This window comes from Mobula hypostoma, chromosome 18 (assembly GCF_963921235.1).
Source record: "Mobula hypostoma chromosome 18, sMobHyp1.1, whole genome shotgun sequence".
In the NCBI taxonomy this organism is placed as follows: domain Eukaryota; kingdom Metazoa; phylum Chordata; class Chondrichthyes; order Myliobatiformes; family Myliobatidae; genus Mobula; species Mobula hypostoma.
Window position 1 is genome coordinate 53,981,847 of NC_086114.1, and position 20,548 is coordinate 54,002,394.

Genomic DNA, 20,548 nt, shown 5'->3' on the forward strand with positions numbered 1-20,548 from the left:
TTCATATTTATTGAATTTATTTATTTATTTATTTTAACTCAGTCACTTCCTTAACAGATCAAGGTCCCCTTTAATCTACAATAACCTTCACTATCATCCATACTATATTTTGTCACCTGCAAATTTCCTGGTCTGCATTCACATCCAGGTCATTTATATGAAGAATTCCAACACCAACCTCTGCAGCACACCACTAGTCACCAGCCTCCTTTCCAAGAAAGAACTGTCAATCTCCACACACTGCTTCTGACCTCCAAGCCACCTATTAGATGTCATGGAATCCAGGGAGAGCTAATCAACCAGCCAGTCTGTCATATGGGATCTTGAAGTTCAATAAACATCCACTGCTCTACTTTTTACCTACATCTTAGGCTTTTACTTCAAGGAACTCTAGAAGATAGAAACAACTTCCTGTGCACAGAGCTATGCAGCCTCCTAATGAGACATGACATCTAAATGCTGATAGATCTCATCCCTTCAAATTCCTACAAATGTCAGGCTGACCAACCTGTAGTTCCCTGGTTTGTCCTTGCTGCCCATAAACAGAAGGATTTTAGCCACCTGTCTTTTGGGAACTTCAAAGGTCAACAATGAATCAAATTTCTCCAAGGACATCAGCAATTTCTTCTCTCGTCTCCCAGAGTCTAAGGATGCGGTCAGGCCCTGGGGATTTGTCCTCAATTCTCCAACACACTGCTCTCACCACTACAAAACAATTCAGATCACTTGGAAAAAAACCTCAGCTGCCTTCAAACAATATCGCAAACCCCAGGCCACCTCATCAGTTTGTGTGCACTAATATTTTTGATTTTCCACTCCACCCAGGCTGCATTCCAACAGACATGCTATAGTACAGTTCATTTGCTGGTAACATCAGAAGACTTCTCCCAGACTTTTGTAAATTAGTCCAAGGGCCAAGGATTTCATTACAAATTTGGAGGCAATCATTCATTTCAGAATTACCAAAAAATTCAGTTCAGTCTCAAGAATTGAACCTTTACATAACTTTGGAAACCCATGCAATCATCTTGTTTGTCAATTTCTACAGGGTATCAAAGCATATTCTGAACTTAAGTGCAACACTTAGTGATTGACTGTCAAACATGATAAATGCTTTCAGCATGTATACAAGATGCATGTGGAATATACTGCCAGAGGAAGTGGCTGATGCAAGTTTGATAATAACTGATAACAGTTGGACAAGTTGTGGATAGGAAAGGTTTAGAAGGTTTGAGCCAAACTCAGGCAAATGGGGGCCATCTTGGATGGGTATCTTGCTCAATGTGAACTAGTTGGGCCAACAAACCTGTTTCTACACTGCAGAACTACGAACTGAATTATACATAAAGTCATACACTGACCAACTCTTGAAGCACTGACGGCTGTTCCAACTATAAAAATCAAGAACACTAGATTTAACAGCTCATTTTTGCAACTTTGTCTTAGTATGCTGTCTCAAAATGGTGGCAACCATCAAGTACCCTCTTCTCACTGCTACCATCAAGGTGGTAGTACAGGAGTCTGGTGTATGGGGTGTCAGGGAGGGGTAGCACCTCTGGTGGGGGAACATGTCGCATCCTTTTTAGGGTAGTTAGTCCACCTTTGGTTCCAACCTGGCACTCAGCTCTCACCTGTGGCTCCCCGTAGCTGTTTGCATGCGACAGCGGGCACCGGCTTCGACAAGCCGGCTAAACCAGGTGAGGGTAGCCGACGGGTCTCAAACCCTCGGTGAGATAGGGAGTTGTCTATCCCAGCATGTGAAGACAGACTCCGGCGGATTGAGCAGACGAGACCAATGGAAGGTCCAACGGTCAAGGCGGCGGTCTCTGCAAGCTTCGTGGAACATGTAGAGCAGGACAAGACACAGAAGACGTCCTGGTCATCCACTGCGCCTAGTCCCATCTCCAGCCATCTAGACTGTCTTGCCACTGGATCCAGATGGGAATTGGGAAAAGAGTGAGGCTGACGCTGCGCAACTCTCCCTCACTTAAATCCAAACCACGCGCTAGTCTTGACACCATCATTATGGCGTCGAGGTCTTCATCGACTTCAATGATGGACGAACAAGACGACAGGAGTCTGAAGTCACACAATGTTTCAGGAACAGCTTTTTGTACAAAAACTGCCACTCTCTCTCTCTTTCCCCCCCCCCCCCTTTTCTCCTCCTTTTGCACTTTTATATATCTCACACGCACACACGCAAAAGCTTAGGCACCTCTGGTCAAAATTTGTTACTGTGAATAGCTGAGTAAAAGATGACCTGATTTCCAAAAGGCATAAAGTTAAAGATGACATTTTTAATATTTTAAGATTACTTTATTTCCATCTTTTACAGTTTCAAAATTACAAAAAGGCCCGAAGCAAAAGTTTGGGCAGCCTGCGTGGTCAATACTTAGTAGCACCCCTTTGGCAAATATCATAGCTTGTAAGTGCTTTCTGTAGCCAGCTAAGAGTCTTTCAATTCTTGTTTGGGGGATTTTCGCCCATTCTTCCTTGCAAAAAGGCTTCTAGTTCTGTGAGATTCTTGGGCCATCTTGCATGCACTGCTCTTTTGAAGTCTATCCACAGATTTGATTACGTTCAGTTCATGTGAGGGCCATGGCAAAACCTTCAGCTTGCACCTCTTGAGGTAGTCCATTGTGGATTTTGAGGTGTTTAGGATCCTATTGTAGAAGGCATCCTCTTTTCATCTTCAGCTTTTTTTTTTAAAAAAAAATGGTGTGATGTTTGCTTCCAGAATTTGCTGGTATTTAATAGAATTCATTCTTCCCTCTACCAGTGAAATGTTCCCTGTGCCACCGGCTGCAACACAAGCCCAAAGCAATCCACCCATGCTTAACAGTTAGAGAGGTGTTCTTTTCATGAAATTCTGCACTTTTTTCCTCCAAACATACCTATGCTCATCGCAGCCCAAAAGAGTTCTATTTTAACTTCAGTCCACAGGACTTGTTTCCAAAATGCATCAGACTTGTTTAGATGCAAACAACAGGAATTCTGCAGATGCTGGAAATTCAAGCAACATACATCAAAGTTGCTGGTGAACGCAGCAGGCCAAGCAGCATCTCTAGGAAGAGGTACAGTCGACGTTTCAGGCCGAGACCCTTCGTCAGGACTAACTGAAGGAAGAGTGAGTAAGGGATTTGAAAGCTGGAGGGGGAGGGGGAGATGAAAAATGACAGAAGACAGGAGGGGGAGGGATGGAGCTGAGAGCTGGACAGGTGATAGGCAAAAAGGGGATATGAGAGGATCATCGGACAGGAGGTCCGGGAAGAAAGACAAGGAGGGGGGTGTGACCCAGAGGATGGGCAAGAGGTATATTCAGAGGGACTTGTTTAGATGTTCCTTTGCAAACTTCTGAAGCTGAATTTTGAGGTGAGGATGCAGGAAAGGTTTTCTTCTGATGACTTTTCCATGAAGGTCATATTTGTGCAGCTCTTGCTGCACAGTAGAACAGTGCATCACCACTCCAGAGTCTGCTAAATCTTCCTGAAGGTCTTTTGCAGTCAAATGGGGGTTTTCATTTGCCTTTCTAGCAATCCCACGAGCAGTTTTCTCAGAAAGTTTTTAGTCTTCCAGACCTCAACCGTTCCTGTTATCTGCCATTTATTAATTACATTACGAACTGAGGAAATGGCTACCTGAAAACACTTTGCTATCTTGTAGCCTTCTCCTGCTTTGTGTGCATCAATTATTTTAATTTTCAGAGTGCTAGACAGCTGCTGAGAGGAGCCCATGGCTGCTGATTGTTGGGACAAGGTTTGAGTCAGGGTATTTATAAAGCTTTGAAATTTGCATCACTTGAACAAGCCATAGCCCTAACAAGCTAATTAAGGTCTGAGACCTTGGTAAAAGTTATCTGAGAGCTCAAATCTCTTGGGGTGCCCAAACCTTTGCATGGTGCTCCTTTCTACCCCCCCCAACTAAAATTGTACAAAAAATACATTAATCTTGCTTAAAATGTTGGAAAGAATGTTTCATCTAACTGTGACTTTGAGATCAGTTCATCTTCTGCTCACTTAACTATTCACAGTAACAGAAATTTTGACACGGGTGCCTAAACTTTTGCATGCCACTGTATATATACACACGCTTATTGTAATTTATAGCTTTACTATTATGTACTGCAATATGCTGCTGCCACAAAACATTTTTGCATGAATTTCCCAAGTTATGCAAGGGTTCAATTCTGAGAACTAAACCTGAATTTTTGGCAGTCTGAAATTAATGATTGCCCAAAATACACCAGTGATATTAAATCAGATTCTGACTAATATTACCAATTATGAATACTTAGAAGTATGAAAGAAACATCAAGTGATACAATTTCTGGATGCCTTCATACTTAACTAATTGAGTAACAGTCCAAAAGCATAATACAGTGCCTATAAAGTGTTCATCCCTTTGGAAATTTTCATGTTTTATCATTGAACATTGAATTAGTGGATTTAATTGGCTTTTTTGACACTGATCAACAGAAAAAGATTCACGTCAAACTGAAATTTCTATAAATTGATCTAAATTTATTGCAATTATAAAAACACAAAATAACTGCATGATTACTCAGCCCCTTCAAGTCACTTTTTAGTTTTAGTAGATACACCTCCAAGGCCTTTTCTCCAAGTTGTGACTGGTGAAGCACCTAGGCAACAGTTGTATGCGCAGTCTCATCTCAGTCACTGAAGCTTGCAACTCCCACAGTTGTTATAGGTCTCTTGATGGCCTCCCTCATACTCACTCAGCTTTTGAGGACTGCCTGCTCCAGGCAGATTTACAGCTGTGGCATATTCTTTCCATTTCTTGATGACTGAATATCCCTTGAAGTACAGTTAAGTTAGTGACTTGGATATAAGAAATTTCCATCTTCTGACATACTTTTCAATAACCTTTGCACCGAGTTGTTTGGAGTGTTCTTTTCTCTTCTTGTAGTTTTTGCCAGGATAATGACTCCCCAGCAGTTGGACCTTCCAGATACAGGTGTATTTTTACAACAAAAAATTGAAACACCTTGACTGTGCTCAGGTGATCTCCATTTAATTAATTATGTGACCTCCAAAACTAACTGGCTGCACCAGTGATGATTTAGTGTGTCATATTAAAGATGAACTCGTTTCTGCATACCTCAACACAGTTTTATCCCCCCCTTGTTCAATCCCTTCCTACTTATGTTCGTGACACTTCTCACACTCTTAAACTTTGATGATTTTAAGTTCCCTGGCCCCCACCGTTTTATTTTCACCATGGATGTCCAGTCCCTATATACTTCCATCCCCCATCAGGAAGGTCTCAAAGCTCTACACTTTTTTGGATTCCAGACCTAATCAGTTCCCCTCTACCACCACTCTGCTCTGTCTAGCGGAATTAGTCCTTACTCTTAATAATTTCTCCTTTGGCTCCTCCCACTTCCTCCAAACTAAAGGTGTAGCTATGGGCACCCATATGGGTCCTAGCTATGCCTGCCTTTTTGTTGGCTTTGTAGAACAATTTATGTTCCGTGCCTATTCTGGTATCTGTCCCCCACTTTTCCTTCGCTACATCGACAACTGCATTGGCGCTGCTTCCTGCACGCATGCAGTCGTTGACTTTATTAACTTTGCCTCCAACTTTCACCCTGCCCTCAAGTTTACCTGGTCCATTTCCAACACCTCCCTCCCCTTTCTAGATCTTTCTGTCTGTCTCTGGAGACAGCTTATCCACTGATGTCTACTATAAGCCTACTGACTCTCACAGCTATCTGAACTATTCCTCTTCTCACCATCTCTTGCAAAAACGCCATCCCCTTCTCGCAATTCCTCCATCTCCACCGCATCTGCTCTCAGGATTAGGCTCTTCATTCTAGGACCAGGGAGATGTCCTTTTTTTTTTTTTATTAAAAGAAAGGGGCTTCCCTTCCTCCACTATCAACTCTGCTCTTAAATGCATCTCCCCCATTTCACGTACATCTGCTCTCACTCCATCCTCCCACCACCCTACTAGGAATAGAGTTCCCCTGGTCCTCACCTACCACCCCACCAGCCTCAGGGTCCAACATATTATTCTCCGTAACGTCCACCACCTCCAATGGAATCACACCACTAAGCACATCTTTCCCTCCCCCCGCTTTTCGCAGGGATCGCTCCCTACGCAACTCCCTTGTCCATTCGTCCCCCCCATCCCTCACCACTGATCTCCCTCCTGGCACTTATCCGTGTAAGCAAAACAAGTGCTACACATGCCCTTACACTTCCTCCCTTACCACCATTCGAGGCCCCAAACAGTCCTTCCAGGTGAGGCAACACTTCACCTGCGAGTCGGCTGGGGTGATATACTGCGTCCGGTGCTCCCGATGTGGCCTTTTATATATTGATGAGACCCGACGCAGACTGGGAGATCGCTTTGCTGAACACCTACGCTCTGTCCGCCAGAGAAAGCAGGATCTCCCAGTGGCCACACATTTTAATTCCACATCCCATTCTGACAGGTCTATCCACAGCCTCCTCTACTGTAAAGATGAAGCCACACTCAGGTTGGAGGAACAACACCTTATATTCCATCTGGGTAGCCTCCAACCCAATGGCATGAACATCGACTTCTCAAACTTCCACTAATGCCCCACCTCCCCCTCGCACCCCATCCGTTATTTATTTTTATACACATTTTCTCACACTCCTTTTTCTCCCTCTGAATATACCCCTTGCCCATCCTCTGGGTTCTCTCCCCCCCCATCCCCCCTTGTCTTTCTTCCCAGACCTCCTGTCCCATGATCCTCTCATATCCCTTTTGCCAATCACCTGTCCAGCCCTTGGCTCCATCTCTCCCCCTCCTGTCTTCTCCTATCATTTTGGATCTCCCCCTCCCACCCCTTACTAACTCTTACTTCAGTTAGTCCTGACGAAGGGTCTCGGCCTGAAACATCCACTGTACATCTTCCTAGAGATGCTGCCTGGCCTGCTGTGTTCACCAGCAACTTTGATGTGTGTTGCTTGAATTTCCAGCATCTGCAGAATTCCTGTTGTTTACTTTTGTAATCAATTATTTTGGGTTTTATATTTGTAATTAATTTGGATTACTTTGTAGAAGTATTTTCACTGACAGAAGTCTTTTTATTCAGTGTCAAAAAATGCTAAAGTAAAACATGAAAACTTCCAGGGGGGGCAGGAGGGTGAATACTTTTTATAGGCACTGCATACTTAAAAAGCCAAAATCCATATCAAAATACACCCACCTCAAATGGCTCATTATCCATTCGACTCCTTTTGTGAAACCATACATTTAAGCCAGGGATATAAATAAAAAGCACAAGCAACACAAAATGCTAGACAAACTCAGGTCAGATAGCATCTATGGAAGGAAAAAGTCAATTTTGAGCCAAGACCCTTCATCAGATTGGAAAGGGGGCAGAAGCCAAAAACATCGCCTTGGAATTCATTCATACCCTTAAGTTCACTCATCAACATTCACTCCAGAACACCTTTTTATTCCTTCATGCATAACCCCACTTTCACACCAAATTGATTTACCATATTTTCACCCACTCAATCTACATCTTGTTGCAGAACCACTGCTTCAAATGCTCTTCCACCCACTTTCAAATTAGCTTGGAAAATTTGTTCTCAACTGAAGGCAAAGAAACAATCCCTGTGATACTTCACCAAACACCCTTTCTGTCCAAAAGAAATTTATTCATATTCATGTTTTCTATGTGACAGCTTTCAATCCATGCTAACACTTCAGCACAATTTCATCACCAACTTGAGAAATACCTTTGGAAATCTAAATACAGGATTCCCCCTTACCAGGTCTCACATTCAAGAGCAAAATTTTGTCAAACTACCTTTCATAAAATCATGAACTATTTTCAATTATATGTAGCTTTCCTCAGCTATTAGTTACTTCTGAATACCAGCTTCAGTATTTTGCCAATAGATGTTAAACTGGCCTGAAGTTCCCTACATCCTGTCTTCCCTTTTGAAAAGTATTTTCAAATTTCCAAACTTCTGGAATGTTTCTGGAATTTAGCAAGTTCTGAAAAAAATTAAATCAATGGGTCCTCCATCTCTGCAGTCACTTGGTCCTTTGGCCCAATGAATTTCTAACACTATTCACAGCAATAGGGATTTTTAACAAGTCCCTCTTATTTCAACTTAGCTCCTGTTAATGTAGGGATATTTGCAGTGTCCTTCATAGTGAAGACTGGAAATTTAACTTTTGTTTCTTTCCCATTAATTCACTAGTCTTTCTCAGATTCCACATTTGGGCTGCTACCTTTCAAGTTCTTCCTCCATATATTACTACTTTGATATCACATGAAACATTCTTCAATATCAATTTTCTGTCAAGTTTTTTTGCTACAGGGTCTCAATATTTCTAGTCCTCTGGCTTACCTGTATTTGCACTTGGTATGTCCTACTTTGTCAGCACACAGTATAATGTTAAATTGCAGTGTCTCCAATGTGAAACATTGACTCTTTCCTCAGATGTAGCCTGACCTGAGTATTTTCAGCATCTTTGTATGGATCATCCTCAACCTCATATATCAACTACAGATTATGCTTCATTCTCAAGGACCCCTTCTTTCCAATTGGGATAAACTCTTGAATATGGACTAGCTGTTTAATTAATCTGCCACTCTTTTTTTAAAACCCAATTACCCTTAAACAATTCTACCTTCATAGCATTGGAACTGCTCTATTCAAGTTGAAGACAGTAGCTTCAAACCTGTGCCATTCACCCTGAAGCTGAATCTGGAATTCTAGCCTGTAGTGGCCATTAGCAATCACTTAATCCTTAAATTTCAAGAGGACAGTTTGTTCTTTAAAATGCTATTTAATTTATTGGCACTTTTCTGCTCACTTAGCCCAGAATCTTCTAATATTTAATCTTGTTCTTTTCCCCCCAACCCATTCTCCCACCTTTGCCATGCAATCCTCAACTACTTTACCAATCAACTCTTCCTCAGAAGAGTTAGCCTGCACAATCCCAGTGGTAATAAATTTCACACATTTCCCACCCTCTGGCTGAAGATATACCTCATCCTGGTTCTAAAAATGTCCCATAGTTCTGCCCTCAGATCAGAGAATGATCATTGGAAACTATACTGGCCTTTATTCAGTAGGCATTATACACTCCAGAAGTTCTTTTGCAATACCTTTGCTTGTTTGGTTCATTTGTTCAGTATTAAAGATCTTATGCTATTACAAATCTCTTCAAAAGATGCTGTATTTTTCCACAATTTACTTTAATTGGGGGGGCGGGGGAGAAGAGACAAATTTGGGTGGAATATGGGCTACTCTTACACTTGTCTTTCTACTATTCATGACTTAAGCCCCAGCTCATTCTACAATAACAACCACTGCCTCTATACCAAAATACACTGATTAAAACTACCATCCAAGCTTCTTTCCCTTTGACATGTTCTTTGAAATACTGTACAATTTGGAAAATTTCAAAGATTAAGCTTGGCATTTTACTAAATCTGTACTACATGCTTTATTCTTCCAAATTTTCTGCCCTTGCCTGTCACATTCTGCTTGCAATGTACTGTCACACCTCATTTATTGAGCACCCTGGAGATATGGCCTCAACCCCCACCTCTTAAAGACCCTTAAAGAAATAGGATGCTATACTTGTATACTGGATAGTCATGTACATAATATCAAGTTGTTTCTTCAATGAGAATACAATGCAAAGGTCAGCTTTAGTCCTATGAGATAAGAAATGCCTTCTATTTAGGCAGTACCAAGGCAGACACCCATAGAAGCCATTTTTAAAAACTTGAAAATTAGATGCCTCCAGGTAACAAAACCAGTATTTAACAAGAGAAAATCTGCTGATGCGGGAAATCCAAGCAACACACAAAATGCTGAGGAACTCGAACCTGGCCTGCTGAGCTCCTCCAGCATTGTGTGTTGCCAGTATTTAAAGAGGAAATAGGGAAATATATTCAGTACAATTAGTACCACGTGGGAGAAAAAAAAAGAGGTGCAGCAAAAGATCTGAAAGATAAATGGAAGACCCAAAAAAAAACACCAAGGAACCCATGATTTTTGGCACAAAAGCTAATTTTTTTGACCAATTCATTTTCAGCCAAGAACAAGATAGTTAGATGCAACTTAAATTGGTAACAGGTCTCATCTTAGGCATGCCAGCATGCTACAATGACATAACAGTTTGATCATAGTTTAAGACTGAAAGGAATACTGCTGAGGTTAACATTTCAGCCATACTCAAAAGTAAAAAGTGCTATAAGGACTGATGTCGGTTACATATATCGAGCAATGTAGCTAAGGATCATGTACATGTTGAAATCCTGACGAAATGTCTTAGTCCAAAACGTCAACTATTTCTTTCTATAGATGCTGCCTAACCCGAGTACCCGCAGTATTTTGTTACTCCGGATTTCCAGCATCCACAGAATCTCTTGTTTATGCACATGCATGCAGGATTACCCAAATACAAGCAAGGAGCTCTTAGATGAAGCTGTATGGAGGCATGGAAAAAGTACTGCATTTTGCTGATCAAGAATCTCACTGCTGCTCCTATGGGAACTTGGGCATGTTGTTTAAAAAAAATGCTCTTGGCCAACACAAGATCCAGCATCAGCAAACAGCACCAAGATTGTCAGATACCTCAAAATACAGATGCCCAGTCCTCAAATCTTTCTTCTGAGTATCAAGCCACTGAAAATCTGATTTACAAAACATTGGACATGCAAAATGCATGTTTTAAGCAAAACAGACAAGGATCAGTCACACAGAATGAGGCAGGTTCATTTTATTCCAAATGCACCTGCCTAACCATCTCATCTTCTGCCCTCCTACTGCAAGCATTCAAATCTACACTTCCATATTCCTACAATATCAATAGACAAGTGCCCCAATTAGACATCCAGAGGGAAACTCATGACTAGCTCAGAATATTGCCATCTTCCAACCATGATTCGCAGGTACATCCTTGACATACAGAGTTGGGAAATGTTTTAAGTGTTAAAGATTGGAGAAAAGGGCTAGAGACCAATGTATATTACAATAATACATCCCATTGGTACTAGCCTCACTGCAACTTTAGTAGACCTTGGATATAGCCACAGGCTGCCTCCTAGTAGCCCAGAGATATTCTGCTCCTTGTGCCTCAAGCTTTAAATGGCATCTCTGTATTTTTGATATACTACCATTGTTGTAGATAATAGCATACAAACCAGTGGGAGACAGGGACAATTCCATGTGCCTGAAGTACCTAGGCAGCAACAAATAGCTTTGAAGCATACCCCCCCCAAAAAAGTGCTTTTGCCAAAAGTATTCAAATCCATAACTTGAACAAAGATTTGCAATTGGAATCTTCAAGTCAAATAGTGGATTTTAGTTAATTGGACAAGCTACTTATTTGGGACAACTCTTAAAAGAAAAGCTAATCCATAAACTGGGATTCCTTCCATTTGGGACACTATGCCACTTAATTGGGACAGGAGATTGCCAAACAAATTTAAAACTATCAGTCATATGCACTTGCATGGCTATTAGACACTGCTTAGAGAAAGTGTGTTTTTTTTTTAAAAATAGCAGTTGTATGTTTGAGTTGGAGTGATTTTTATCACTGATAATGGGTAAGAAATAAGCAGCAGGACAATAGAGAAGTGCTTTGCTCACTACAGTTTCATTATCCAGGCTTGGAAATGCCAGAAATGGCTGGGAGTGAAAATGAAATTTCACTGCAAGTTAGGAACTACAAAGAATGTTACAATGAGAATGATGATTGCATCCTCCAAATCTTCAAAGGCACTGAAGGCAGTCTACTAGCTACACTAGGTGCCTGGGCTGATTTTGTTCAATTAGTCAAAAGAACACATCAGCATACACTGAGTGAATTCCTCCATCAATAATTAATGTTTTATAGTACTGTTGCACTTTTAAAGTTTAATTTATCTTGTACATTTAATACATCATTTACTTGGCTAAACAGTAGTTTGCCTTTTTATACATTAGCTATCTCTATGAAACTTTGGCTAATTGGGGTAGCCACTTAATCAAGCCAAAATGTAGTGGCCCTAATTAACTGGAATCCACTACTAGGGATTATTCACATTGTGGAAGTTTATATGGCAAGCTTAAAAGATGGTCTTAGTAGGAAGTTAGAGGATTGGGAAGCTTTTAAAAACTAACAGAAGTAAACTAAAAAAGTTGAAATAAGGTAAACTAGCCGGTAGTATAAAGAAGATACAAAATATTTCAGATATATAGAGAGTAAGAGGAGAGTGGATACCGGACCACTAGAAAATGATGATGGTGTGGTAGCAAGAGGGGAATAAAAAATGGCAGATGAACTAAAGTATTTGTGTCAGTCATTACCAGAAGACACTAGCAATATGCCAGAAATTTGTGTTGGGGCAGAATGAATACAGTTATTATAAGGAGAGTGCGCTTGGGAAGCTGGAAGGTCCGAATATAGATAAGTCACTTGGACCAGATGGACTACACCCCAGGGTTCTGAAAAGGTAGCTGAAGGATTGTAGAAGTATTAATAAAACTTGCAAATGCCATTCCACTCAAAGGGAAAGAGATAGAAGAAAGGAAATTATAGTCCAGTTAGCCTGACTTCAGTGGTTGGGGAGATGTTACAGTCTATTACTAAGCATACGGTTTTGGGGTCCCTGGATGCACAGAATAGGCTGAAGTCATCAAGGTTTCCTTAAGGGGATATCTTAGCTGAAAAACCTGTTGTAATTCTGAAGAATTAACAAGCAAGATAGACAGGAGATGTTTTCTTGGATTTTCAGAAGGTTTTTGACAAGGTGCCACACGAGGATGCTCATCAAGTTGAGCCCATGGTTTTATGGAAAGATACTAGCATGGATAGAATCATGGAGTCATAGACAAGTACAGCACAAAAACTGGTCCTTCAGCCCATCTAGTCCATGCCAAACCATTCAAATTAACTACTCCCATCTGCACTGGGTGGGATAGAAGATTTGCCAACTGGCAAGAGGCAAACAGCAGGAATAAAGAGCGTCTTTATCTGGTTGGCTGCTAGTAACTGGTGTTCTGCAGGTGTCAGTGTTGGATTCACTTCTTTTCACACACTTTGGTAGATCAAGGCATAGAATTTTTTTTAAATATATAAATGGTGAGAAAATTCCCAAAGCAGAGGTGCAAAGGGACTTGGGTTTCTCACTCATTCCCTAAAGCAAGGGCTCCTAACCTTTATGCCAAGAACCAATACCATTAAGCAAAGGATCATTGACACCAGGTTGACAACCCTTGTCCTAAAGGTCAACCTGCAGACCAAGTCGATGGCAGGGCAGGCAAATGCAATTATGCATTTATTTCACTAGAATACAAAAGCAAGGATGTATGCCAAGGCTTTAAAGGTGGCTAGACGAAATGGAGCATTGTTTTGGGGGCCCCAAGGATATGCTACGATTGGACTGTCCAGATTCACTCCCAGGATCATTCTCGTGAAAGTGTTAACATACCAGCATTTGATGGCTCTGGGTCTGTACTTGGAGTTAAGAATGGGGGGGGGCAGGAAAGAGGAGGAGACAAGATCTCATTGAAACCCATCAAATAATGAAAAGTCTAGATCAAGTGGATATGGAGAGGAAGTTTCCTATAGTAGGGGACTCTAGGACCAGAGAGCCCAGCCTCAGATTAGAGGGATGCCCATTACCAGATGAGGAAGAATTTCTTTAGCTGGAGGGTAGTGAATCTGCTGCCACAGACAACTATGGAGACCACATCATTGCATGTATTTAAAGCTAAGGCTGACAGGATCTTGATTAGTCAGGGCATTGAAGGTTATAGGTAGAAGGCAAAAAAAAAGGTTCAGAGGGATTATAAATCAGCCATGGAGTGGTGGAGCAGATTCAATGGCCCAATTCTGCTCCTACATCTTATAGTCACCATTTGTCTACCACAGATTTTAGAATGCTGTGAATCAATGCTGAAAATTAAGGTCCAATTGGAAAACTTCATATTTGGTGGTCTAATTTGACATCAAATTAGAAAATGCAGAAGATAACCCACAGGCCAGTGGTAGAGGGAGAAAGTGGCTTTTTCCATAAACTGGGTTCAAATTCAAAGACTGGGTCCTCACAATTGATACTTCATATTAAATCTAAGATAGCTCAAACACTGCAGACAAACCAACTATACAACAGTTGAAAGGACGTGATAAGGTGGATGTGGAGAGGATGTTTCCTCCAGTGAGGGTATCCAGAATTAGAGGACACAGCCCCAAAATTGAGGGGCAACCTTTTAGAACAGGAGTATTTTTAGCTAAAGAGTGGTGAATCTGTGGAATGCTCTGCCACAGACTACAGTTAAGGACAAGTCTATGTATCTAAATCTGAAATGATAGATTTCTAATTGGCTGGGGCATCAAGGGATATGGTGAGAGGGCAGGTGTAAGGGGTTGAATGGGATCTGGGATCAGCCATGACTGAAATGGAGGAGTGAAGTCGAGCTGAATGGCCTAATTCTGCTCCTATGATTTATGGTCTATTAGCAAATAAATGTTGCTACAGGTTATAATCAACAACTCAAAACCAATAGTACAGGTGTTTGTTGAGGATGGAAAGGTAATAGTGGGAAAGAGCAAGGAGAGAAAGTACAAGATGAAACTGAAACAGGCTAGCACATCAAGGTTGCTGTCAGTATGCTGATATGCTTTTAATTCTGCACAATGATCAACTCCACCAAACCTTACATCTGAATATTGCAGGATCAGATTCTGGAAAACTTCCCAGTTATTAGGCATCAATTTTAAACCAAGCCTTCTGAAGGCAAGCTTTTCTTAAAAATGTTAACCAAGTTGATCATATTTTATGAATGTTAATACAAATTGTTTAAGAAATGCTTGCATTAAAGCACATTTCAAGACTTGCTGTTAATATGACTCATTGTTAAATGGGCGAGGTATAATTTTGCATCCAAAGCTATTTTTTGATAAAGCACCTTAATGATGAGCTAAATCCTACAAAACTAACATTACAGGCAAGTTTATAGCAAAGACCTTATTGCCTCAATTTACATACTTAATCTCATTTAATGATTGTTCAATGTTTAAGAAACTAAAGTAGCAAGACATTTAAACACTTATCAGCAGTGAAATTAATTTGCACTCACCTGATGAACTGGTAGGTACTGCAGTATCAGAGTCCTGGGTGCTCCAGGGTCGGTCCCACCCAGTGAGATTCAGGGATTGGAGGCCCAAACACAGGTCCATTGTGCCTGGGAGGCCTCGTGATGAATCCTGTACTGATGTAGGAAACAACATCCTGCTGCTAGCTCCTGGATCAGTTTTATTCAAATCTATAGTGGGAAAGATTAATATTTAAGAATACAGTTGATCACATCCCATCTGTCCAACACCTAATCAGTAGCTGCACCCTCTAACTGCCAAGCACCTTGGGCTGGATCAGTTGTTCAGCATGTGACTGAAATGCTGATGCACTCACTACAATCCTGTGAATTACATCACTTCGTCCAAGAACTTAATATTTTGAAGTCTATTCTGAACTACAAGAATCTTTGCAGAACAGCTCGAAGCTTGGCAAAAACGAACTGCTGTTAACAGCTGCACCACCACATTCTCCTCCCCTTCAATACTTTAATCTGGATAACTTCCAACTGCTTGCTCCAGCCCTGAATCAGCAAATGCAGAACAAACTGAACTATTCTGCCTGTATGGTGTCTGTTTACTTCAGAAGTGCCTGACTTGCTCTACATCCAATTATCTTCTGTACAAGGTTGTGATGCCACCTTAAGGAAATTAATTCTTCCTTCACTTCCAGCATTAAAGCTAAGAGAATTTGAAAGACAGCTAATCAGCTACATTCTATACAGCAACAGTCATGCATTCATCTGGAAGCTTCTATGAGTGGAGCTTACTGGCTTCTATTTTTACTGGTGCAAATTTAATTTGTTTTCCTTTTCTGGCTTCTGATTACTGTGAAAATGGTTTTGTGTTTGACTGTTTACTCAGAACTCTGAACTTGTGGGAAGATATTTACAATGGGGAAGTAATTTTAAAATTTAATACTAGTTAAAATGTACTGTACTATGGATAAATCCCAGAAGAGTACCATTTGCTTAAGCTCTCTTCACATGCACATTATTGGCAATGCCCCATATCCCATCCCAGGAATCAATATGCTATAATGACTAAACAAGTTACTCCTTCAAGACTAAAACATGCTCAAAACCCTGCTGCTAAAGCAAAAATCATACTTTTAAATCGCAATCCCTTTACAAACCCACATGCTTTACTCTGTTGCACAAAGTGCCTCAAAGTGCATCAATTGCACCTCCAATAATAGCTTCTTAAAAAGTAACCAAATCAATCCAAGAGAAATCTTATCAAGCAACACACACAAAAAATGCTGGTGAACGCAGCAGGCCAGGCAGCATCCATAGGAAGAGGTGCAGTCGACATTTCAGGCTGGGACCCTTCATCAAGACTAACTGAAAGATAGTGTAAGATTTGAAAGTGGGAGGGGGAGGGGGAGATCCAAAATGATAGAAGACAGGAGGGGAGGGGTGGTTCTAAGAGCTGGAGAAGGAAGAGGATCATGGGACAGGAAGCCTGGGGAGAAAGGGGGGGGAGGGGGGGGAGAGAGAGCAGGCAAGGAGTTATAGTGAGAGGGACAGAGGGAGAAAAAAGAGAAAAGGGGGAAATAAATATATAGAAAATAAATAAAGGGATGGGAGTGAAGGGGAGGACAGGCATTAACGGAAGTTAGATAAGTCAATATTCATGCCATCAGTTTGGAGGCTATCCAGATGGAATACAAGGTGTTGTTCCTCCAACTTGAGTGTGGCTTCATTTTGACAGTTCCATTAATTAATTCCTCATCCCATTCTGATGGGTCTATCCACTGCCTCCTCTACTATCAAGATGAAGCCACACTCAGGTTGGAGGAGCACCATCTTATATTCCACCTGGGCAGCCTCCAACCTGATGGCATGAATATGGACTTCTCCAACTTCTGTGAATGCCCCTTCTCCCCATCCCTTATTTAATATATATTTTTTTATTTTCCCCCCTCTTTTTTTCCTCCCTCTGTCCCTCACTATAGCTCCTTGCCTGCTCTTCACCCGCCAGGCTCCCCTCCCCCCTTCTTCTCCCCAGGCTTCCTGTCCCATGATCCTCTCCTTCTCCAGCTCTTAGATCCACCACTCTCCTCCTGTCTTCTATCATTTCGGATCTCCCCCTCCCAAATCTCTATCTCTTCTTTCAGTAAGTCCTGATGAAGGGTCCCAGACCGAAACGTTGACTGTACCTCTTCCTATGGATGCTGCCTAGCCTGCTGCATTCACCAGCATTTTTTGTGTTGCTTGAATTTCCAGCATCTGCAGATTTCCCCATGTCAGAGGAATCTTATGTAGAGCACTTTAAATTGCAAGAATAACATGCATTTTAACCAGAGGAAAGAACAGGTCAAAGGCAGCCTCTATATGATACAAGTTTAAGATAGTTGCTTATCATATTCTAGAGCCAAAGTGCAAATTATACCATACATTATTGTACTATTAAAGCAAGATGAATGCATAGACAGCCATGAAATTTTACATTTCAGGATACATAGAGCCAAAAATAGTATTTAAATTTAGGTACAACCAGGAAGGCACAAAATTAGAATAGGTGAACTGGTAAAAAGGGATATTTCAGTAAACATCACCATTCCAGAAAAAGAAAACTTCCAACGGAAGGTTTCTCCAATACAAAATTTGGTACTATGTGCAAATGAAATCTCAACTGTGCAAAAATGTGGCAGCTGAGATTGGGCAGAATATTAAACAGTGAGGAAAAAATTACAAGAAACTGCTTTTACAGATTTGACTAAGTGAACACTAATCCTTTATAACCAATTTTATGGCATGTTTAATAATTTAATTAACAGCAAACAGGACTGAGGCAGGATTTCCGACTGAAGCATCAATTTCTTTGTTCCTGAAGGTGCTGCTTGATCCACAGATTCCAGCATTTGCTCTGCCCTTTTTCATTAATAAACTGCAAATCAAGTTTTGGATGTATACAGACCTTTGATAAGCTGCCATTTCCAAGTTAGTTGTGGAAAATTGCTCAAAAGGTTAAAAGGTTACCATGCATACAAGAATTTGATTAAAAACCTTTGAGTAGTGCTATTCAAAGCCTAAATTTAAAGACATGTCAGCACATGGGTTTGTGTGTGATTTAAGTCCTAAATAAACTAATTTGTCTTTCTGCTGATAAATGCTATTTTCTAACTTAAATGTACCCCATGCCAGAGAATGAAGTTTCTGGAATCAACCTTTAATGTTTGCCTAAAACCATCAAGTTAATTTCATGTTTTATAAACTGTCCATGTTAACTAAACATCTCAACAAGCCGCACCCAGAAGCCGAGTATTCTTCATCATGTGCCACGCCCAGATTGAGCTTTGACTGCCATGGCCAACACATACTTGTTTTGGGTCAAGTGGATCAATTTATTGGTACTCATTTCCAGTTCTCTGGCTGCTGTCTCCATCATCATGTCTTTGCCTTCCTCTTGCTTTCTTCCCTTCAATCTTTCCCATGATTACCATGCATTCTAACTCTTCTTTCCTAATCACATGTGCAATGAAGTCATGTTGCCTTTTCATGTTCTCATACATTTCTTTGTGCTTGCTCTGTTCATGACTCGTTAGATATTAGTTTCATCCATGATATTCTTTGCATCCTCCTCAAAAATCAAATCTCTGCTACTTCAATTCATTTTCTTATGTTACTAGATATTGTCCAACATTCTGATCCATGTAACATACAGGATAAATATAACATTTCAGTATTCTGAGGTGGGTTGTCATGCCTAGATTAATGTTGGTTATCATACTCTTCATTCTCGTAAAGGTGTCTTTTGCCATCCCCATTCTTCTTCTGATGTCAATGTCGCACCTGCTATCTGATGTCACCCAGCTTCCTTAGTAAAAGTTCTGTACTTATATCTTCCCCGTTTATTTTCAGCCTGCAGATAGGATTCTCCTTTTTGGATATCACCATACATCATCTTTTTGCAATTGATAGACACTCATTTTTGCACTCTCTTCAACTATATCAATTAAGTTCTGTAGTTCTTCCTCCATACTTGCAATTAACAGTGTCATCTGCGTATCTGAAATTACTGATGTTTTCACTGCCAACTTTGATTCCCAAGAGGTCTCATTTTTTTTTTATATAACATTGTTTCACTGTACACATTAAACAAATCAGGGAAGAAAACACCCTTGTCTAACACCTCTCGATTTTCGTAAACTGACTCACTTCTCCATCTATTCTTACAGCGGCAGTTTGTTCCCAGTACAGATTTCCGATTAGGCAGAAGTCTTTCCAATCTAGATTTAGATTAGATTATGAGGACACACAGTCCTCTTTTATTGTCATATAGTAATGCATGCATTAAGAAATGATACAATATTCCTCTAGTGTGGTATCACAGAAACATAAGACAAACCAAGACTGAAAAACTAACAAAAACCACATAATTATAACATAGTTACAACAGTGCAAACAATACCATAACTTGAAGAACAGGCCATGGGCACAGTAAAAAGTTCAAAGTCTCTCAAAAGTCCCACATCTCACACAGACGGGAGAAGTAAGAAAACTCTCCCTGCCATGCCCGACCACAGTCCGAAAACTTCCGAGCCTCCGACCAGCCCTCTGACACAGAGTACCATCTCTGCCTAATGGTTCCACCCCAGCCCTGGTCGCCAGCAGCAGGCAAAGCCAGGGATTTTGGGGCCTACCCTCCGGAGATTCTCGATCACACAGTAGCAGCGGCAGCGAACCAGGCACTTCAGAAGTTTCTCCATACGTTCCTCTGTGCTTCTCACCTGTCTCCATCAAATCAGAATTGTGCACAGCATCCTACTTACAAATACGATATCATTTCACCGGAGAGCTGCACACACTGCATCGAGCTGCCATCTCCTACTCCCACCTCTAGATCTACCTGTAATATTTCAAGTAACTTATTGTGCTTCACTTTATCAAGTGCTTGTGTAGTCAATAAAACAAACCTTTTTGCACTTGAATAGCTCATTCTGGTAGTATCCTTATCAATGTTTCTTGTACCTTTGTCTTCCACAAAACCACATTGTTCTTTACCTAATTCAGCTTGTATCTCACTTTTAGCTATTGTTAAAATTCTTAAGTATCTAGTGATATCACTCATTAAACTTATGGTCCTATGTAATTCACATTCTATTGCTCCTGGTTTCTTAGGAAGAGTTTTAAATACTGATTTTTTTCCATCTCTTCTGGTATTATTCCAGTCTCATAAATGAGATTGATTAAAATCAGTAAGTTTTTCAATTCCATAATCTTCAAGGGCATTAATTTGTTCTATCACTAATTCTTCAGGACCTGCTGCCTTTCCCATCTTCATCTTATTTATTGCATTACAAACTTCAGATTTTAAAATACTTGGACCTTCAATGTTCTAATTTCTGGTTTTTCACCTCGATCGTCTTCAAACAATTCCTGAATAGACTCAGTCCATCTGCTCATAATCTCATCTTTTCCCATAATGGTACCGTCCTTTGCTTTCAAACATC

At 40.7% G+C, this 20,548-nt stretch overlaps 1 protein-coding gene across 7 annotated transcripts in view; it reads right to left on the minus strand.

Moving 5' to 3' along the window:
* cpeb1a (cytoplasmic polyadenylation element binding protein 1a) overlaps nt 1-20,548 on the minus strand; it is a 111,937-nt gene that overhangs the window by 41,343 nt on the left and 50,046 nt on the right. For all 7 annotated transcript variants that reach the window (XM_063070888.1, XM_063070886.1, XM_063070887.1 and 4 more), the window contains one exon: nt 15,096-15,281. In XM_063070888.1, coding sequence (XP_062926958.1) covers nt 15,096-15,281 — 186 coding nt within the window. The remainder of the gene's footprint in view (nt 1-15,095; nt 15,282-20,548) is intronic.